This window comes from Oncorhynchus clarkii, unplaced genomic scaffold, assembly GCF_045791955.1.
Source record: "Oncorhynchus clarkii lewisi isolate Uvic-CL-2024 unplaced genomic scaffold, UVic_Ocla_1.0 unplaced_contig_8876_pilon_pilon, whole genome shotgun sequence".
Lineage (NCBI taxonomy): Eukaryota > Metazoa > Chordata > Actinopteri > Salmoniformes > Salmonidae > Oncorhynchus > Oncorhynchus clarkii.
In genome coordinates this window covers 177,288-199,955 of record NW_027260948.1, presented here as the reverse complement: position 1 = coordinate 199,955, position 22,668 = coordinate 177,288, and the positions used below count along the sequence as shown (strand labels likewise).

At 45.7% G+C, this 22,668-nt stretch overlaps 1 protein-coding gene across 1 annotated transcript in view; it reads right to left on the bottom strand.

Annotated features, from left to right (window-relative positions):
- Positions 1 to 7,142: 7,142 nt before the first annotated feature.
- LOC139402489 (cilia- and flagella-associated protein 47-like) overlaps positions 7,143 to 22,668 on the bottom strand; it is a 98,628-nt gene continuing 83,102 nt past the window's right edge. Inside the window, exons 50-60 of the mRNA XM_071146457.1 lie at positions 19,060 to 19,167; positions 18,825 to 18,936; positions 17,579 to 17,683; positions 13,873 to 14,029; positions 11,729 to 11,812; positions 11,351 to 11,504; positions 10,694 to 11,214; positions 9,330 to 9,510; positions 8,791 to 8,952; positions 8,408 to 8,576; positions 7,143 to 7,447 (exon numbers count right to left, since the gene is read on the bottom strand). Coding sequence (XP_071002558.1) covers positions 7,235 to 7,447; positions 8,408 to 8,576; positions 8,791 to 8,952; positions 9,330 to 9,510; positions 10,694 to 11,214; positions 11,351 to 11,504; positions 11,729 to 11,812; positions 13,873 to 14,029; positions 17,579 to 17,683; positions 18,825 to 18,936; positions 19,060 to 19,167 — 1,966 coding nt within the window. The 3' untranslated portion in view covers positions 7,143 to 7,234. The remainder of the gene's footprint in view (positions 7,448 to 8,407; positions 8,577 to 8,790; positions 8,953 to 9,329; positions 9,511 to 10,693; positions 11,215 to 11,350; positions 11,505 to 11,728; positions 11,813 to 13,872; positions 14,030 to 17,578; positions 17,684 to 18,824; positions 18,937 to 19,059; positions 19,168 to 22,668) is intronic.

Genomic DNA, 22,668 nt, shown 5'->3' with positions numbered 1-22,668 from the left:
TGAACTGGACTGTGTGTTTACAGGCAGTAGGACCTGTCATCATTCACTATGAACTGGACTGTGTTTACAGGCAGTAGGACCTGTCATCATTCACTATGAACTGGACTGTGTGTTTACAGGCAGTAGGACCTGTCATCATTCACTATGAACTGGACTGTGTTTACAGGCAGTAGGACCTGTCATCATTCACTATGAACTGGACTGTGTGTTTACAGGCAGTAGGACCTGTCATCATTCACTATGAACTGGACTGTGTGTTTACAGGCAGTAGGACCTGTCATCATTCACTATGAACTGGACTGTGTGTTTACAGGCAGTAGGACCTGTCATCATTCACTATGGACTGGACTGTGTGTTTACAGGCAGTAGGACCTGTCCTCATTCACTATGAACTGGACTGTGTGTTTACAGGCAGTAGGACCTGTCATCATTCACTATGAACTGGACTGTGTGTTTACAGGCAGTAGGACCTGTCATCATTCACTATGAACTGGACTGTGTGTTTACAGGCAGTAGGACCTGTCATCATTCACTATGAACTGGACTGTGTGTTTACAGGCAGTAGGACCTGTCATCATTCACTATGAACTGGACTGTGTGTTTACAGGCAGTAGGACCTGTCATCATTCACTATGAACTGGACTGTGTGTTTACAAGCAGTAGGGCCTGTCATCATTCACTATGAACTGGACTGTGTGTTTACAGGCAGTAGGACCTGTCATCATTCACTATGAACTGGACTGTGTGTTTACAGGCAGTAGGACCTGTCATCATTCACTATGAACTGGACTGTGTGTTTACAAGCAGTAGGGCCTGTCATCATTCACTATGAACTGGACTGTGTGTTTACAGGCAGTAGGACCTGTCATCATTCACTATGAACTGGACTGTGTGTTTACAGGCAGTAGGACCTGTCATCATTCACTATGAACTGGACTGTGTGTTTACAGGCAGTAGGTCCTGCCATCATTCACTATGAACTGGACTGTGTGTTTACAGGCAGTAGGACCTGCCATCATTCACTTTGAACTGGACTGTGTGTTTACAGGCAGTAGGTCCTGCCATCATTCACTTTGAACTGGACTGTGTGTTTACAGGCAGTAGGTCCTGCCATCATTCACTATGAACTGGACTGTGTTTACAGGCAGTAGGGCCTGTCATCATTCACTATAAACTGGACTGTGTGTTTACAGGCAGTAGGACCTGTCATCATTCACTATGAACTGGACTGTGTGTTTACAGGCAGTAGGACCTGTCATCATTCACTATGAACTGGACTGTGTGTTTACAGGCAGTAGGGCCTGTCATCATTCACTTTGATCTGGACTGTGTGTTTACAGGCAGTAGGACCTGCCATCATTCACTTTGATCTGGACTGTGTGTTTACAGGCAGTAGGACCTGTCATCATTCACTTTGAACTGGACTGTGTGTTTACAGGCAGTAGGACCTGTCATCATTCACTATGAACTAGACTGTGTGTTTCCAGGCAGTAGGGCCTGTCATCATTCACTATGAACTGGACTGTGTGTTTACAAGCAGTAGGGCCTGTCATCATTCACTATGAACTGGACTGTGTGTTTACAGGCAGTAGGACCTGTCCTCATTCACTATGAACTGGACTGTGTGTTTACAGGCAGTAGGGCCTGTCATCATTCACTATGAACTGGACTGTGTGTTTACAAGCAGTAGGGCCTGTCATCATTCACTATGAACTGGACTGTGTGTTTACAGGCAGTAGGGCCTGTCATCATTCACTATGAACTGGACTGTGTGTTTACAGGCAGTAGGGCCTGTCATCATTCACTATGAACTGGACTGTGTTTACAGGCAGTAGGACCTGTCATCATTCACTATGAACTGGACTGTGTGTTTACAGGCAGTAGGACCTGCCATCATTCACTATGAACTGGACTGTGTGTTTACAGGCAGTAGGACCTGTCATCATTCACTATGAACTGGACTGTGTGTTTACAGGCAGTAGGACCTGTCATCATTCACTATGAACTGGACTGTGTGTTTACAGGCAGTAGGGCCTGTCATCATTCACTATGAACTGGACTGTGTGTTTACAGGCAGTAGGGCCTGTCATCATTCACTATGAACTAGACTGTGTGTTTACAGGCAGTAGGACCTGTCATCATTCACTATGAACTGGACTGTGTGTTTACAGGCAGTAGGACCTGTCATCATTCACTTTGAACTGGACTGTGTGTTTACAGGCAGTAGGGCCTGTCATCATTCACTATGAACTAGACTGTGTGTTTACAGGCAGTAGGACCTGTCATCATTCACTATGAACTGGACTGTGTGTTTACAGGCAGTAGGGCCTGTCATCATTCACTATGAACTGGACTGTGTGTTTACAGGCAGTAGGACCTGTCATCATTCACTATGAACTGGACTGTGTGTTTACAGGCAGTAGGGCCTGTCATCATTCACTATGAACTGGACTGTGTGTTTACAGGCAGTAGGACCTGTCATCATTCACTTTGAACTGGACTGTGTGTTTACAGGCAGTAGGGCCTGTCATCATTCACTATGAACTAGACTGTGTGTTTACAGGCAGTAGGCCCTGTCATCATTCACTTTGAACTGGACTGTGTGTTTACAGGCAGTAGGGCCTGTCATCATTCACTATGAACTGGACTGTGTGTTTACAGGCAGTAGGACCTGCCATCATTCACTATGAACTGGACTGTGTGTTTACAGGCAGTAGGGCCTGTCATCATTCACTATGAACTGGACTGTGTGTTTACAGGCAGTAGGACCTGCCATCATTCACTATGAACTGGACTGTGTGTTTACAGGCAGTAGGGCCTGCCATCATTCACTTTGAACTGGACTGTGTGTTTACAGGCAGTAGGCCCTGTCATCATTCACTATGAACTGGACTGTGTGTTTACAGGCAGTAGGTCCTGCCATCATTCACTATGAACTGGACTGTGTGTTTACAGGCAGTAGGGCCTGCCATCATTCACTATGAACTGGACTGTGTGTTTACAGGTAGTAGGACCTGTCATCATTCACTTTGAACTGGACTGTGTTTACAGGCAGTAGGGCCTGTCATCATTCACTTTGAACTGGACTGTGTGTTTACAGGCAGTAGGCCCTGCCATCATTCACTTTGAACTGGACTGTGTGTTTACAGGCAGTAGGCCCTGTCATCATTCACTATGAACTGGACTGTGTGTTTACAGGCAGTAGGTCCTGCCATCATTCACTATGAACTGGACTGTGTGTTTACAGGCAGTAGGGCCTGTCATCATTCACTATGAACTGGACTGTGTGTTTACAGGCAGTAGGGCCTGCCATCATTCACTATGAACTGGACTGTGTGTTTACAGGCAGTAGGGCCTGTCATCATTCACTATGAACTGGACTGTGTGTTTACAGGCAGTAGGCCCTGTCATCATTCACTATGAACTGGACTGTGTGTTTACAGGCAGTAGGGCCTGTCATCATTCACTATGAACTGGACTGTGTGTTTACAGGCAGTAGGGCCTGCCATCATTCACTATGAACTGGACTGTGTGTTAACAGGCAGTAGGGCCTGCCATCATTCACTTTGAACTGGATTGTGTGTTTACAAGCGCAACTTTAGATCATTAGAGCGCATTCAGCAAAAGCCACAAAATATACCTGAATGGATTTCTGAGTCCTCTTACATTTGGGAACTTTACAGTCCTATTGATTAAACAACCATAAAAAGGCAGGCTATCTTTCCCTACAGTTCCCTCCACTCATATTGACACCCTTGGTAGATATGAGCAAAACGGGCTGTGAAAAAAATATAAAAATGATTGTAAAATAATTGGAGAAAAAAAATCAATCTTATTATAGAACAAACATTTTTATAAAATATGTGTGCCACAATTATTGGCACCCCATCATTCAATACTTTGTGTAACCTCCCTTTACCAAGATAACAGCTCTGAGTCTTCTCCTATAATTTTGATACTGTAAACCATGCGATACTTTTGGGTAAGCTATCGTCAATGGGACTGGGATCGGATGCCTGTCGTTGGTTTCATGACTATCTAAAGGATAGAAGTCAGGTTGTTAGAGTCGACGGCATCCAGTCGGAGCCATTGGAGTTGGTTAAAGGGGTCCCACAAGGTTCTATACTTGGTCCATTACTGTTCACTCTCCACATAAACAATATCGGTGATGAGATAAGTGTCAAATTAATTTATATGCTGATGACACTGTCATGTACTCTATCGCTTCAACGGCTGACCAAGCATTATCACTATTGGAGACAGATTTTAAGATTTTACAAATACAGCTGAAACCTGTTTTAAATGCAAAGAAAACACATTTTATGATTTTTAATCGGTTCAAAAAGTTGGTTGAAAATACACTTGCACTTACGAGCTTAGATGATCCTCGAATGAATCAGGTATCTGCATATAAATGCTTAGGGATATGGTTTTTATGATAAACTGTCTTTTAAAATGCATGTTGAGGAACTTTGTAAACGGCTAAAAATCTATCTAGGCTTCCTCTATAGAAACAGGACATGTTTGTCCTCTACAAATAGTAGACAAATTGTGCAAGCTAATTTTATGTCTGTTATAGATTATGGGGATATTATCTACATGCATGCGACGGCATCAACACTTAAATCGCTGGATGCTACTTATCATTGTGCACTTATGTTTATTACGGGTGCTAGCTACAGAACTCACCACTGTGTTTAATGTCAAAATGCGGGTTGGACTTCGCTGTCCGTGAGACGAGAACAACATGCTCTCATGTTTGTCTATAAAGCACCTCTGAATAAACTACCTTCTTATTTATCATCACTCATCAATATTATAATTCTAATTCCTAAAACCAGGTCTCAAGCATGGATTACAGCGCGAATTCCAACAGAGTTGGGTATACCCCTAACCTTAACCCTAAACTTAACTCCTAACCCTAACCTTAACCCTAAACCTAACTCCTAACCCTAACCTTAACCCCAAACCTAACTCCTACCCTACCCCTAACCTTAACCCCAAACCTAACCCTTAAACCTGAAATTAAAATGTTACTTTTCAGGACACGCAAAATGTCCTGACTTTTCATTTGTTTCCTGTCTTGTCAGGCCATTCTGGTCTGAAAACAAGATATGAAAACAAGTCAACACACACACACACACACACACACACACACACACACACACACACACACACACACACACACACACACACACACACACTTATGAAACACAGCCAGGGATATCTCTCAGTGAGGCAGGACCCATGATGATAAAGAGAAAAGAGGTTTCAGAAGTCATCAGTGCATGGAGACAGAGAGACAGAAGAGAGCTCAACTGAGAAGGATGAAATCTCTAAAGTTGAGCTGCTTGTTTCTCTCTCACTGTCTCTGTCTCTCTCCTGCTCTCTCCCCTGTCATTTACGGCAGGGGATACTCACTGCGAGGAGAGGGGCTTGCAGCATTAATTAGATTTCACATCAAAGAGCGAGACAGTTGCTTCGTTGGGAGCATGTGCCCGGCCGTGATTGGCTAATCGCTCTCACAGGTGATATACACACTCGGAACTCTGCGCTCTGCGCTCTGAGCTCCCTCTAACCTTGTTCAGCCTGCTGGTTTAGTGCAGGCTGAACTAGGTCTGTAACTGAAGCCTGTCTAGCTGTCAGCTAGAGCCATACACTGGTAATATCCACTTTGCTCTTGTGATCTCAACAGCAGGCCCTTCTCTGCTCAGGTGGAGTTCAATACTACAAGATAGTAGACAGAGACAGTCTCAGGTAGAGTTCAGTACCACGTGATAATGGACACAGTCTCAGGCAGAGTTCAGTACCACGTGATAATGGACAGAGACAGTCTCAGGTAGAGTTCAGTACCACGTGATAATGGACAGAGACAGTCTGAGGTAGAGTTCAATACCACAAGATAATGGACAGAGACAGTCTCAGGTAGAGTTCAGTACCACGTGATAATGGACAGAGACAGTCTCAGGTAGAGTTCAGTACCACGTGATAGTGGACAGAGACAGTCTCAGGTAGAGTTCAGTACCACGTGATAATGGACAGAGACAGTCTCAGGTAGAGTTCAATACCACGTGATAATGGACAGAGACAGTCTCAGGTAGATTTCAGTACCACGTGATAATGGACAGAGACAGTCTGGGTAGAGTTCAGTACCACATGATAATGGACAGAGACAGTCTGGGTAGAGTTCAGTACCACTTTATAATGGACAGAGACAGTCTCAGGTAGAGTTCAGTACCACGTGATAATGGACAGAGACAGTCTGGGTAGAGTTCAGTACCACATGATAATGGACAGAGACAGTCTCAGGTAGAGTTCAGTACCACTTTATAATGGACAGAGACAGTCTCAGGTAGAGTTCAGTACCACGTGATAATGGACAGAGACAGTCTCAGGTAGAGTTCAGTACAACGTGATAATGGACAGAGACAGTCTCAGGTAGAATTCAGTACCACGTGATAATGGACAGAGACAGTCTCAGGTAGAGTTCAGCACCACAAGATAATGGACAGAGACAGTCTTGGGTCCAGAATCTCCAGATGTTCATCACTTTTGACTTTACAACAGACAAATATAGTAGCCTACACTCAGCAATCATAAACAGTGTTTTGTGTGAAGAGATGTCAATGTGACTCCATATCTGCTGAAGTCTATTATTCAGAGAAGGACTGTTTTCCTTCTAATCTCGATCCAGGATCAATCTGTTCCCTAATCCAAACCTTCTAATCTCGATCCAGGATCAATCTGTTCCCTAATCCAAACCTTCTAATCTCGATCCAGGATCAATCTGTTCCCTAATCCAAACCTTCGCTCTGATATGATCAATACAAGTGAATATTAATGCTGCCTAAATAAATAAGATAATGTCTCTCTCTCTCTGTCTCTAAACCAGAGTCTGTTTCATCCAGGTAAGACTAAATGACAGGCTAAGTAATCAGAGGGGAGATCATCCGTCTTGGAATTCAGGGTGAGAGAAAGACCCCTGGTTCACTGACCTGGATGACAAGAGGGAGTTCACCCCCACATGCATATGAACACACACATCTCATTTGAGGACAGACTGAGAACGTCTCCAAAGCCAAGTGCATAAAAGAATGTCCATATGGTCAGAGGTCAACAGAAATCTAATTATGACAACGAGGTGAAGTACAGGCACTTTAATTATTCAAACCTCCTGTATGATCATTTCAATGACACAGGAATGGGGTGGGGGTGTAGTGTGAGAATGATCTCTCTATCTGATCTGCGAGGCGGAGGCTCTGTGTTTGATGGGGGAGGAGTTGGCCATGGCTGGGAGGTGAAGGTTCCGGGACACAAAGTTCCTCTGGCGGACATCAGTGGGAGGGAGTTCCCTGGAAGAGGTGTTCCCATTGGAGGAGGCAGAGTGGGGTGGGGTGTAAGCAGGCGTGGTTCCTTTCACCTCGTACGTCCACTGCATGTCTGCTGTCTGGGGGAGAGACCAGCATCTGTCAATCAGTGAGGTGTGTGTCTGCTGTCTGGGGGAGGGACAAAGCAGCTGTCAGCCAGTGAGGTGTGTGTGTCTGCTGTCTGGAGGAGAGACAAAGCAGCTGTCAGCCAGTGAGGTGTGTGTGTCTGCTGTCTGGAGGAGAGACAAAGCAGCTGTCAGCCAGTGAGGTGTGTGTGTCTGCTGTCTGGGGGAGGGACAAGCAGCTGTCAATCAGTGAGGTGTGTGTCTGCTGTCTGGGGGACAAGCAACTGTCAGCCAGTGAGGTGTGTGTGTCTGCTGTCTGGGGGAGGGACAAGCAGCTGTCAATCAGTGAGGTGTGTGTCTGCTGTCTGGAGGAGAGACAAAGCAGCTGTCAGCCAGTGAGGTGTGTGTGTCTGCTGTCTGGAGGAGAGACAAAGCAGCTGTCAGCCAGTGAGGTGTGTGTGTCTGCTGTCTGGAGGAGAGACAAAGCAGCTGTCAGCCAGTGAGGTGTGTGTGTCTGCTGTCTGGGGGAGGGACAAGCAGCTGTCAATCAGTGAGGTGTGTGTCTGCTGTCTGGGGGACAAGCAACTGTCAAATAGTGAGGTGTGTGTCTGCTGTCTGGGGGAGGGACAAGCATCTGTCAATCAGGGAGGTGTCTATATCTGTTGCCCTGATCCTTACACTACACTCTTAGAAAAAAGGGTTCCAAAAGGGTTCTTCGGCTTTCCCCAAAGGAGAACCCTTTTTGGTTCCAGGTAGAACCATTTTTGATTCCAGGTAGAACTCTTTTGGATTCTATATAGAAAGAACCCTATGTAGAAAGAATCCTATTTCTACATGGAACCCAAAAGGGTTCTACCTGGAACCAAAAAAGGTTCTTCAATGGGTTCTCCTATGGGAACAGTCGAAGAGCCCTTTTAGCTTCTAGATAGCACCTTTTTTTAGCTAGGAGTGTAGTGTGTTACTAGCCAGACATACCTGGACCAGCAGCGTAGCGTGGTGTCTCTTGCTGTACATGGAGGGGGTGAAGGAGACGGTGAGGAGGGTACCGGCTGACCCCACTGGGAGGAGCTCACCTGAGGAGGGACACACCTGGAACTCACTGCCCCCACCTGGCAGGAACCCTGCTGTGAACGGCTCTGGGTACCTGCCACATAGACATGCAGGAACACACACATGGACTAGGTAAGTGTCAGAGAAACACACACACATAGATACCCCCCCACCCCACACACACACACACACACACACACACACACACACACACACACACACACACACACACACACACACACACACACACACACACACACACACACACACACACACACACACACACACACACACACACACAGCTTGACCTGGTCTGGCTGGTCAGTCTGAAGCCCACAGCAGAGGTCTTGTGTAGCCCTGCAGCGTTAATGGTGATGACATCATCAACCTGCGGCTCGGTGGAGATGAGGCTGATGGGAAACTTCCAGAGCCCACCTGTCAAACACTGAACCGACAGCACAGCTGAACACCTAGGGAGAGGAGGAGAGGTGGGGATGGGAGAAGAGAGGAGGGGAGGGGAGAAGAGGGTAGAGGAGGGGACAGGGTGAGGGGAAGAGGATAGGGGAGTGGAGGGGAGAGGGGGAGGAGGAAGGTAGAGGAGGAGAGGGAGAGGGGAACACAAATAGATACAGTCTCTGAAGAGTAATTATTTATAAAGTAATGCACTTTATCAGATGTTAGTCTGCTACCTGGATTTCTAGAAGGTGCAGAGCTGAGAGCCAGTGTGTGTGTGTGTGTGATATGCGTGTGTTTGTGTGTGTAATATGCGTGTGTTTGTGTGTGTGTGTAATATGCGCACGTTTGTGTGTGTGTGTGTGTGTGTGTCTATGTGATGTATGTCCGTTACCTGAGAGGTTTGTAAGGGGTGAAGATGAGGTTGATGGTGAGAGAGACGATGCCAGAGTGGGGGTCTCTGTGACAGTTCAGTAGAGACAGGGTTACACAGCCCTCCAGCTGGGACCGCTCAGCATCACTGTTATAACACACCTCACATAGAAAGTCTTCTAGAACCAGCCTGAAGCCTGCTGCTAACACACGGACGGACACACACACACACAGACTCAGTTCTGATACTCTGTGTATACAGCCAAGTTATCATTGACTCAGTACTGATACTCTGTGTATATAGCCACGTTATCATTGACTCAGTACTGATACTCTGTGTATATAGCCACGTTATCATTGACTCAGTACTGATACTCTGTGTATACAGCCAAGTTGGCTGACAGCCGTGGTATATAAGACCGTATACCACGGAGATGATAAAACATGTATTTTTACTGCTCTAATTACGTTGGTAACCAGTTTATAATATCAATAAGGCACCTTGGGGTTTGTGATATATAACTAATATACCACGGCTAAGAGCTGTATCCAGGCACTCTGCGTTGAGATGTGCCTAAGAACAGCCCTTAGCTGTGGTCTATTGGCCACATTCCACACCCCCTCGGGCCTTATTGCTTAATGATATCATTGTTAGTCTACACCTGTTGTTTACCAAGCACGTGACAAATACAATTGTATTTGATTTGACACACACACTCACTATCCAACCTGACTTTGTCAAAACAGCAATATGGTGTGTGTTGTCAGGAGACTAGACACATCCTACAAGGAGAATGATGAGGTGTGTGTTGTCAGGAGACTAGACACATCCTACAAGGAGAATGATGAGGTGTGTGTTGTCAGGAGACTAGACACATCCTAGAAGGAGAATGATGAGGTGTGTGTTGTCAGGAGACTAGACACATCCTACAAGGAGAATGATGAGGTGTGTGTTGTCAGGAGACTAGACACATCCTAGAAGGAGAATGATGAGGTGTGTGTTGTCAGGAGACTAGACACATCCTACAAGGAGAATGATGAGGTGTGTGTTGTCAGGAGACTAGACACATCCTACAAGGAGAATGATGAGGTGTGTGTTGTCAGGAGATTATTGTGACGATAATGAACAAGTGGACTTCACTTAACCAGAGTTATCATTTTATGCTAACGAACACTGTGAACATTTTCAGCTGACTAAGGTACCTTGGATATGCGCTGTTGAGACAGAAATTATGCATTACAATTAGCTACTAATAACATCACACACTCTCAGGGTACAGACCCACACACTCTCAGGGTACAGGCCCACACATGACAACATACACAATGACGTGCAACACACACTCACTTCAAACCTAACTTCCAGTGAAGTTGATGTGATCTCACCTGAGGTTCCGGAGGAGGGGGCGCTGATGAGAGTTGTGTCTGTGTTGCTGATGGAGGAGGGGGCCCTGATGAGAGTTGTGTCTGTGTTGCTGACGGAGGAGGGGGCCCTGATGAGAGTTGTGTCTGTGTTGCTGACGGAGGAGGGGGCCCTGATGAGAGTTGTGTCTGTGTTGCTGATGGAGGAGGGGGCCCTGATGAGAGTTGTGTCTGTGTTGCTGATGGAGGAGGGGGCCCTGATGAGAGTTGTGTCTGTGTTGCTGATGGAGGAGGGGGCCCTGATGAGAGTTGTGTCTGTGTTGCTGATTGAGGAGGGGGCCCTGATGAGAGTTGTGTCTGTGTTGCTGACGGAGGAGCCAGGAACACATCCCGTCAACAGCACCTCCACTCTCTCTTCCACTCGACCGCGAGCCTCACATTCTATCACCGCTGGATGAGAGGGTTCAGGAGGGGCTTCTGGGATGCCATGGATGGGGTAGACCCAGCAGACCAAACGCACCCGGTCTTTCTCTACCTCCACACACCTGTACACAGAGAAACACCTGTTACACACACACGCATGTGTACACACACACACACACGCATGTGCACACACACACACGCATGTGCACACACACACACGCATGTGCACACACACACACACACACACACTGTACTGACTTGTCCCTTTGGGCCGTGGTGAGTGGTGAGTCCAGGCGGGGGAGGTTGAAGAGGGGCTCTAGCTGAACCAGGAGCCAGGCCTGGTGCAGTTGCATGGAGTCAGGGGCAAACACCACAGGAATGTCCACACTGGCCCCCGCAGACACACGCACACCTGGAGCCAACATGGAGGACGGGAGGGACAAGCTTTACTAGTGTATCTAACATGTAGGCTGAAACTCAGGCTAACACCGTGGAGAACAGAGGAACTATGCCTTTAAAGTAAGGCTTGACAGAGAGATGTGTAAGAACTGACCTTGTGTCTGTTTGAGGGTGATGCAGAACAGAGGAACTATGCCTTTAAAGTAAGGCTTGACACAGAGATGTGTAAGAACTGACCTTGTGTCTGTTTGAGGGGGATGCAGAACACTTTCCTGTCACAGATGAAGGACTGGCTTGATCTCTTCTGACCGGGCTCCTCGTCTGATAGGAGAATGAACCATTACTACCATCATGTCTCTACTAGGTCTGTTTCCCTGTGTGTCTGGGGTAGGACTATGTCTGTACATGCATACTGTATATGTGTGTGTGTGTGTCCAGTGTATGTCTAGTGTGTGTCCAGTGTGTGTGTCCAGTGTGTGTGTCCAATGTGTGTCCAGTGTGTGTCCAGTGTATGTCTAGTGTGTGTCCAGTGTGTGTGTCCAGTGTGTGTGTCCAGTGTGTGTCCAGTGTGTGTCCAGTGTGTGTGTCCAGTGTGTGTTCAGTGTGTGTGTCCAGTGTGTGTCCAGTGTGTGTCCAGTGTGTGTCCTGTGTGTGTGTCCAGTGTGTGTCTAGTGTGTGTGTCCAGTGTGTGTCTAGTGTGTGTCCAGTGTGTGTGTCCAGTGTCTGTCCAGTGTGTGTCCAGTGTGTGTTCAGTGTGTGTCCAGTGTGTGTTCAGTGTGTGTGTCCAGTGTGTGTCCAGTGTGTGTCCAGTGTGTGTTCAGTGTGTGTGTCCAGTGTGTGTCTCCAGTGTGTGTTCAGTGTGTGTGTCCAGTGTGTGTGTGTCCAGTGTGTATGTCCAGTGTGTGTCCAGTGTGTGTGTCTAGTGTGTGTCCAGTGTGTGTGTCCAGTGTGTGTCCAGTGTGTGTGTCCAGTGTGTGTCCAGTGTGTGTTCAGTGTGTGTCCAGTGTGTGTGTCCAGTGTGTGTCTAGTGTGTGTGTCCAGTGTGTGTCTAGTGTGTGTCCAGTGTGTGTGTCCAGTGTCTGTTCAGTGTGTGTCCAGTGTGTGTTCAGTGTGTGTGTCCAGTGTGTGTCCAGTGTGTGTCCAGTGTGTGTTCAGTGTGTGTGTCCAGTGTGTGTTCAGTGTGTGTCCAGTGTGTGTTCAGTGTGTGTGTCCAGTGTGTGTCCAGTGTGTGTCCAGTGTGTGTTCAGTGTGTGTGTCCAGTGTGTGTCTCCAGTGTGTGTTCAGTGTGTGTGTCCAGTGTGTGTGTGTCCAGTGTGTATGTCCAGTGTGTGTCCAGTGTGTGTGTCTAGTGTGTGTCCAGTGTGTGTGTCCAGTGTGTGTCCAGTGTGTGTGTCCAGTGTGTGTCCAGTGTGTGTTCAGTGTGTGTCCAGTGTGTGTGTCCAGTGTGTGTCTAGTGTGTGTGTCCAGTGTGTGTCTAGTGTGTGTCCAGTGTGTGTGTCCAGTGTCTGTTCAGTGTGTGTCCAGTGTGTGTTCAGTGTGTGTGTCCAGTGTGTGTCCAGTGTGTGTCCAGTGTGTGTTCAGTGTGTGTGTCCAGTGTGTGTTCAGTGTGTGTCCAGTGTGTGTACAGTGTGTGTGTCCAGTGTGTGTCCAGTGTGTGTCCAGTGTGTGTCCAGTGTGTGTTCAGTGTGTGTCCAGTGTGTGTTCAGTGTGTGTCCAGTGTGTGTTCAGTGTGTGTGTCCAGTGTGTGTCCAGTGTGTGTTCAGTGTGTGTGTCCAGTGTGTGTGTGTCCAGTGTGTATGTCCAGTGTGTGTCCAGTGTGTGTCCAGTGTGTGTCCAGTGTGTGTTCAGTGTGTGTGTCCAGTGTGTGTGTGTCCAGTGTGTATGTCCAGTGTGTGTCCAGTGTGTGTGTCCAGTGTGTGTGTCTAGTGTGTGTCCAGTGTGTGTGTCTAGTGTGTGTCCAGTGTGTGTGTCCAGTGTGTGTCCAGTGTGTGTGTCCAGTGTGTGTGTCTAGTGTGTGTCCAGTGTGTGTGTCTAGTGTGTGTCCAGTGTGTGTCCAGTGTGTGTCCAGTGTGTGTGTCCAGTGTGTGTGTCCAGTGTGTGTCCAGTGTGTGTCCAGTGTGTGTCCAGTGTGTGTCCAGTGTGTGTGTCCAGTGTGTGTCCAGTGTCTGTGTCCAGTGTGTGTGTCCAGTGTGTGTCCAGTGTGTGTGTCCAGTGTGTGTCCAGTGTGTGTGTCCAGTGTGTGTCCAGTGTGTGTGTCCAGTGTGTGTGTCCAGTGTCTGTGTCCAGTGTGTGTGTGTCCAATGTGTGTCCAGTGTGTGTGTCCAGTGTGTATCCAGTGTGTGTCCAGTGTGTGTCCAGTGTGTGTCCAGTGTGTGTTTGACCTGTGAGTCTGAGGTGCAGCAGGGCTGGGTGTTCAGTAGGGTTCCTGAAGGGGAGGATGATGGAGGAATGAGATCCCACAGGGGAGGCTACAGACAGAGGCTCCATCCTCCCAGGGGTCAGGCCTTCACCACACAGCTGGAAACTCCAGTGCTTCAACTGGGAGGACAACAACAACAACTAAATCATTGTCAGCTGACAGATGGAGGAATTACATTTTGGTTACCTAGTTATGTGGAAATAGCAGAGAATTCAGAATCATGGATAGTGGAAAAATGTCATTGATTTTGATGAATCTTTGCAATCATCAACAATAATTGTTTACACCATTGTACTGTGAGTCCGTCCTTATCCAACTGCTGTATCAGACAGTCCTTATTCACTTCCTACCTCTTCCCCTCTCTCCCCAACCCTTCCTACCTCTTCCCCTCTCTCCCCAACCCTTCCTACCTCTTCCCCTTACCCTTCCTACCTCTTCCCCTCTCTCCCCAACCCTTCCTACCTCTTCCCCTCTCTCCCCAACCCTTCCAACCTCTTCCCCTCTCTCCCCAACCCTTCCTACCTCTTCACCTTACCCTCCAACCCTTCCTACCTCTTCACCTTACCCTCCAACCCTTCCTACCTCTTCCCCTTACCCTCCAACCCTTCCCCTCTCTCTCCAACCCTTCCTACCTCTTCCCCTTACCCTCCAACCCTTCCTACCTCTTCCCCTTACCTTCCAACCCTTCCTACCTCTTCCCCTTACCCTCCAACCATTCCTACCTCTTCCCCTTACCCTCCAACCTTTCCTACCTCTTCCCCTTACCCTCCAACCCTTCCTACCTCTTCCCCTTACCCTCCAACCCTTCCTACCTCTTCCCCTTACCCCCCAACCCTTCCTACCTCTTCCCCTTACCCTCCAACCCTTCCTACCTCTTCCCCTTACCCTCCAACCCTTCCTACCTCTTCCCCTTACCCTCCAACCATTCCTACCTCTTCCCCTCTCTCTCCAACCCTTCCTACCTCTTCCCCTTACCCTCCAACCCTTCCCCTCTCTCTCCAACCCTTCCTACCTCTTCCCCTTACCCTCCAACCCTTCCTACCTCTTCCCCTCTCTCCCCAACCCTTCCTACCTCTTCCCCTTACCCTCCAACCCTTCCCCTCTCTCTCCAACCCTTCCTACCTCTTCCCCTTACCCTCCAACCCTTCCTACCTCTTCCCCTTACCTTCCAACCCTTCCTACCTCTTCCCCTTACCCTCCAAAAATCCCTACCTCTTCCCCTTACCCTCCAACCCTTCCTACCTCTTCCCCTTACCCTCCAACCCTTCCTACCTCTTCCCCTTACCCTCCAACCATTCCTACCTCTTCCCCTTACCCCCCAACCCTTCCTACCTTTTCCCCTTACCCTCCAACCCTTCCTACCTCTTCCCCTTACCCTCCAACCCTTCCTACCTCTTCCCCTTACCCTCCAACCATTCCTACCTCTTCCCCTCTCTCTCCAACCCTTCCTACCTCTTCCCCTTACCCTCCAACCCTTCCCCTCTCTCTCCAACCCTTCCTACCTCTTCCCCTTACCCTCCAACCCTTCCTACCTCTTCCCCTTCCCCTCCAACCATTCCTACCTCTTCCCCTTCCCCTCCAACCCTTCCTACCTCTTCCCCTCTCTCTCCAACCCTTCCCCTCTTCCCCTTACCCTCCAACCCTTCCTACCTCTTCCCCTTACCCTCCAACCCTTCCTACCTCTTCCCCTTACCCTCCAACCCTTCCCCTCTCTCTCCAACCCTTCCTACCTCTTCCCCTTACCCTCCAATCATTCCTACCTCTTCCCCTTCCCCTCCAACCCTTCCTACCTCTTCCCCTCTCTCTCCAACCCTTCCCCTCTTCCCCTTACCCTCCAACCCTTCCTACCTCTTCCCCTTACCCTCCAACCCTTCCTACCTCTTCCCCTTACCCTCCAACCCTTCCCCTCTCTCCAACTCTTCCTACCTCTTCCCCTTACCCTCCAACCCTTCCCCTCTCTCCAACCCTTCCTACCTCTTCCCCTTCCCCTCCAACCATTCCTACCTCTTCCCCTTACCCTCCAACCCTTCCTACCTCTTCCCCTCTCTCTCCAACCCTTCCCCTCTTCCCCTTACCCTCCAACCCTTCCTACCTCTTCCCCTTACCCTCCAACCCTTCCTACCTCTTCCCCTTACCCTCCAACCCTTCCCCTCTCTCCAACCCTTCCTACCTCTTCCCCTTACCCTCCAACCCTTCCCCTCTCTCCAACCCTTCCTACCTCTTCCCCTTACCCTCCAACCATTCCTACCTCTTCCCCTTACCCTCCAACCCTTCCTACCTCTTCCCCTTACCCTCCAACCCTTCCCCTCTCTCCAACCCTTCCTACCTCTTCCCCTTACCCTCCAACCCTTCCTACCTCTTCCCCTTACCCTCCAACCCTTCCTACCTCTTCCCCTTAACCTCCAACCCTTCCCCTCCCTCCAACAATTCCTACCTCTTCCCCTTACCCTCCAACCCTTCCTACCTCTTCCCCTCTCCCTCCAACCCTTCCTACCTCTTCCCCTTACCCTCCAACCCTTCCTACCTCTTCCCCTCTCTCTCCAACCCTTCCTACCTCTTCTCCTCTCTCTCCAACCCTTCCCCTCTTCCCCTTACCCTGCAACCCTTCCTACCTCTTCCCCTCTCTCTCCAACCCTTCCTACATCTTCCCCTTACCCTCCAACCCTTCCTACCTCTTCCCTTTACCCTCAAACCCTTCCTACCTCTTTCCCTTACCCTCCAACCCTTCCCATCTTTCCCTCCAACCCTTCCTACGTCTTTCCCTCTCCCTCCAACCCTTCCTACCTCTTCCCCTTCCCCTCTTCCCCTTCCCCTCTAGACAGATGGTTTAGGGTTAGACAGGTGGTTTAGGGTTAGACAGGTGGTTTAGGGTTAGACAGGTGGTTTAGAGTTAGACAGGTGGTTTAGGGTTAGACAGATGGTTTAGGGTTAGACAGGTGGTTTAGGGTTAGACAGGTGGTTTAGGGTTAGACAGGTGGTTTAGGGTTAGACAGGTGGTTTAGGGTTAGACAGATGGTTTAGGGTTAGACAGGTGGTTTAGGGTTAGACAGGTGGTTTAGGGTTAGACAGATGGTTTAGGGTTAGACAGGTGGTTTAGGGTTAGACAGGTGGTTTAGGGTTAGACAGGTGGTTTAGGGTTAGACAGATGGTTTAGGGTTAGACAGGTGGTTTAGGGTTAGACAGGTGGTTTAGGGTTAGACAGGTGGTTTAGGGTTAGACAGATGGTTTAGGGTTAGACAGGTGGTTTAGGGTTAGACAGATGGTTTAGGGTTAGACAGATGGTTTAGGGTTAGACAGGTGGTTTAGGGTTAGACAGGTGGTTTAGGGTTAGACAGGTGGTTTAGGGTTAGACAGGTGGTTTAGGGTTAGACAGGTGGTTTAGGGTTAGACAGGTGGTTTAGGGTTAGACAGGTGGTTTAGGGTTAGACAGATGGTTTAGGGTTAGACAGGTGGTTTAGGGTTAGACAGATGGTTTAGGGTTAGACAGGTGGTTTAGGGTTAGACAGGTGGTTTAGGGTTAGACAGGTGGTTTGGGGTTAGACAGGTGGTTTAGGGTTAGACAGATGGTTTAGGGTTAGACAGGTGGTTTAGGGTTAGACAGATGGTTTAGGGTTAGACAGGTGGTTTAGGGTTAGACAGGTGGTTTAGGGTTAGACAGGTTTGTTTACCTGAGAGCAGGTGAAGGAGATCTTGGCTGTGTGGTTTCCAGCTCCGATGGTTGATGGGCTGAAACGGACAGGAACCTGGGTGGACGAGTGTGGTGCTATGATGAGCTGGAGAGATAGACAGGTAGACATAGACAGGTAGACATAGACAGGAAGACATAGACAGGTAGACATAGACAGGTAGACATAGACAGGAAGACACACACACAGTTTAGATGGAAAATAAACAAGTCCATATGTTATAGTGTATGTGCCACTCTAATTACAACTGGTCTCATAACTGGCACTATACATCCTTTATATAAGGTGTAGTGTACCTGAAAAACTACTGGACATTGGTTGCTAATAATAGAAAGACACTATTCAGGAAGAAATCAGTCTTCATCTACAGAATGCTCTTCATTATGTCATTATGCTGCTAGGCAACCAAAAACAAAAGCCTGAGAGACAAACAGATCATTTCTCCTAGAAAGTGAGAAGCAGCAGAGAGAGAGTGAGAGTGAGAGAGAGAGAGAGAGCTAGAGAGAGAGAGAGAGAGAGAGAGAGAGAGAGAGAGAGAGAGAGAGAGAGAGATGGGAGAGAGAGAGAGAGAGAGTTAGAGAGAGAGAGAGAGAGAGAGAGATGGGAGAGAGAGAGAGAGAGCTAGAGAGCTAGAGAGAGAGTTAGAGAGAGAGAGAGAGAGAGAGAGAGAGAGAGAGAGAGAGAGAGAGAGAGAGAGCTAGAGAGCTAGAGAGGGAGAGAGAGAGAGAGAGAGAGAGAGAGAGAGAGAGATGGGAGAGAGAGAGAGAGAGAGATGGGAGAGAGAGAGAGAGAAAGAGAGAGATAGAGAGAGAGAGAGAGAGAGAGAGAGAGAGATGGGAGAGAGAGCGAGAGAGCTAGAGAGAGAGAGCTAGAGAGAGAGAGAGAGAGAGAGAGAGAGAGAGAGAGAGAGAGAGAGAGAGAGAGAGAGATCAGAGCAGCTGTATTCTGACACCCTTATGACGTCACCACTTAGAGAACTAGCCACTCAGAAGTGTACACATCATTTACACAATATTGGAGGCTACGACTGCCTTGATGGTGGAAATGGGAAAATGGATAAACGATGAATTACTCTCTTTAAAAAAAAGAAAAATATAAATATATTTTTTACAGAAAACAAAGGGACACACATGATGTGTGTGTATGTGGTGTGTGTGTGTGTGTGTGGTGTGTGTGTATGTGGTGTGTGTGTGGTGTGTGTGTGTATGTGGTGTGTGTGTGTACTAACTGGTCTGCTGGTGTCCAGCTCCAGGGTGAAGTTGCGAGGGTTGCTGTTGACCGTGCCCAGCTCCAGTGTCTCGTCTGTGGGGTTGACCAGTGGGATGTACAGCCTGGTCCACCTGAGAACACAAACAGTTTAGGTGGGGTTGTGTGTGTGTGTGTGTGTGTCTGTGTGTGTGTGTGTGTGTGTGTGTGTGTGTGTGTGTGTGTGTGTGTGTGTGTGTGTGTGTGTGTGTACGTACTTTCCCAGTTCACAGCTGCTCTGTGGTAAGGTGGTGAGGACAGGAGGTTGGGCCAGCAGGTCCAGTTGGTACCAAAACTCTCCCACCAGCTCCGACTGGAAGACCACACTAACAGAGAACACCATCATACACAATCACACACTCTCCTTTTATGTGTGTGTGTTTGATACAAGCTATTCTAAGACTATATGGAAGAGAAATACACAATGCAGTGGATGAGAGGACGAGACTAAAAACTAGATAGAGTACTAAAAACTAGATAGAGTACTAAAAACTAGATAGAGTACTAAAAACTAGATAGAGTACTAAAAACTAGATAGAGTACTAAAAACTAGATAGAGTACTAAAAACTAGATAGAGTACTAAAAACTAGATAGAGTACTAAAAACTAGATAGAGTACTAAAAACTAGAGTACTAAAAACTAGATAGAGTACTAAAGACTAGATAGAGTACTAAAAACTAGATAGAGTACTAAAAACTAGATAGAGTACTAAAAACTAGATAGAGTACTAAAAACTAGATAGAGTACTAAAAACTAGATAGAGTACTAAAAACTAGATAGAGTACTAAAAACTAGATAGAGTACTAAAAACTAGATAGAGTACTAAAAACTAGATAGAGTACTAAAAACTAGAGTACTAAAAACTAGATAGAGTACTAAAGACTAGATAGAGTACTAAAAACTAGATAGAGTACTAAAAACTAGATAGAGTACTAAAAACTAGAGTACTAAAAACTAGATAGAGTACTAAAGACTAGATAGAGTACTAAAAACTAGATAGAGTACTAAAAACTAGATAGAGTACTAAAAACTAGATAGAGTACTAAAAACTAGAGTACTAAAAACTAGATAGAGTACTAAAGACTAGATAGAGTACTAAAAACTAGATAGAGTACTAAAGACTAGATAGAGTACTAAAAACTAGATAGAGTACTAAAAACTAGATAGAGTACTAAAAACTAGATAGAGTACTAAAAACTAGATAGAGTACTAAAAACTAGATAGAGTACTAAAGACTAGATAGAGTACTAAAAACTAGATAGAGTACTAAAGACTAGATAGAGTACTAAAGACTAGATAGAGTACTAAAAACTAGATAGAGTACTAAAAACTAGATAGAGTACTAAAGACTAGATAGAGTACTAAAAACTAGATAGAGTACTAAAAACTAGATAGAGTACTAAAAACTAGATAGAGTACTAAAAACTAGATAGAGTACTAAAGACTAGATAGAGTACTAAAAACTAGATAGAGTACTAAAAACTAGATAGAGTACTAAAAACTAGAGTACTAAAAACTAGATAGAGTACTAAAAACTAGATAGAGTACTAAAAACTAGATAGAGTACTAAAAACTAGATAGAGTACTAAAAACTAGATAGAGTACTAAAAACTAGATAGAGTACTAAAAACTAGATAGAGTACTAAAAACTAGATAGAGTACTAAAAACTAGATAGAGTACTAAAAACTAGAGTACTAAAAACTAGATAGAGTACTAAAGACTAGATAGAGTACTAAAAACTAGATAGAGTACTAAAAACTAGATAGAGTACTAAAGACTAGATAGAGTACTAAAAACTAGATAGAGTACTAAAAACTAGATAGAGTACTAAAAACTAGATAGAGTACTAAAAACTAGAGTACTAAAAACTAGATAGAGTACTAAAGACTAGATAGAGTACTAAAAACTAGATAGAGTACTAAAGACTAGATAGAGTACTAAAAACTAGATAGAGTACTAAAAACTAGAGTACTAAAAACTAGATAGAGTACTAAAAACTAGATAGAGTACTAAAAACTAGATAGAGTACTAAAAACTAGATAGAGTACTAAAAACTAGATAGAGTACTAAAAACTAGATAGAGTACTAAAAACTAGATAGAGTACTAAAAACTAGATAGAGTACTAAAAACTAGATAGAGTACTAAAAACTAGATAGAGTACTAAAAACTAGATAGAGTACTAAAAACTAGATAGAGTACTAAAAACTAGATAGAGTACTAAAAACTAGATAGAGTACTAAAGACTAGATAGAGTACTAAAAACTAGATAGAGTACTAAAAACTAGAGTACTAAAAACTAGATAGAGTACTAAAAACTAGATAGAGTACTAAAAACTAGATAGAGTACTAAAAACTAGATAGAGTACTAAAAACTAGATAGAGTACTAAAAACTAGATAGAGTACTAAAAACTAGATAGAGTACTAAAAACTAGATAGAGTACTAAAAACTAGATAGAGTACTAAAAACTAGAGTACTAAAAACTAGATAGAGTACTAAAGACTAGATAGAGTACTAAAAACTAGATAGAGTACTAAAAACTAGATAGAGTACTAAAGACTAGATAGAGTACTAAAAACTAGATAGAGTACTAAAAACTAGATAGAGTACTAAAAACTAGATAGAGTACTAAAAACTAGAGTACTAAAAACTAGATAGAGTACTAAAGACTAGATAGAGTACTAAAAACTAGATAGAGTACTAAAGACTAGATAGAGTACTAAAAACTAGATAGAGTACTAAAAACTAGAGTACTAAAAACTAGATAGAGTACTAAAAACTAGATAGAGTACTAAAAACTAGATAGAGTACTAAAAACTAGATAGAGTACTAAAAACTAGATAGAGTACTAAAAACTAGATAGAGTACTAAAAACTAGATAGAGTACTAAAAACTAGATAGAGTACTAAAAACTAGATAGAGTACTAAAAACTAGATAGAGTACTAAAAACTAGATAGAGTACTAAAAACTAGATAGAGTACTAAAAACTAGATAGAGTACTAAAAACTAGATAGAGTACTAAAAACTAGATAGAGTACAAATGGTCAATAGGGAACTGTCAATGTAAATAGGAGTTGGTTTTCAGTTCAACAGCTGTTTAGACTCTGTGGAATGTCAGTCCTGAACTCAGAGCTACTCAGAGCTACGTGTGCTACGTTCTGTACATTGATTCTGGAGCAGGACACTTGTTATTTGGCCATTCCAGTTGTACTGCAAGGACTTCTGATTGGTCAACCCCAAGCTAGGGTGGGGGGGGGGGGGGGGGGGGGTTATACGTGGCATCCTGTTTCTTTGTTCTGTGGAGAAAAGAGACTGAATATCTACCTCCCAATAACACAGTGTCCAATACAATAAGGTTGAGATAACATGACAGAGATCAACGCCCGTATTCACAAAATATATGAGAGTAGGAGTGCTGATCTGGGATCAGGTTAGCCTTTTAAATTATAATGAATACTAGAGAGAGGACCAGATCCTAGTCCTGATCTGGGATCAGGTTAGCCGTTTAGATCATAATGAATACTAGAGAGAGGACCAGATCCTAGTCCTGATCTGGGATCAGGTTAGCCTTTTAGATCATAATGAATACTAGAGAGAGGACCAGATCATAGTGCTGATCTGGGATCAGGTTAGCCTTTTAGATCATAATGAATACTAGAGAGAGGACCAGATGCTAGTGGTGATCTGGGATCAGGTTAACCTTCAGATCATAATGAATACTAGAGAGAGGACCAGATCCTAGTGCTGATCTGGGATCAGGTTAGCCTTCAGATCATAATGAATACTAGAGAGAGGACCAGATCCTAGATCAGCTCTCCTACTCT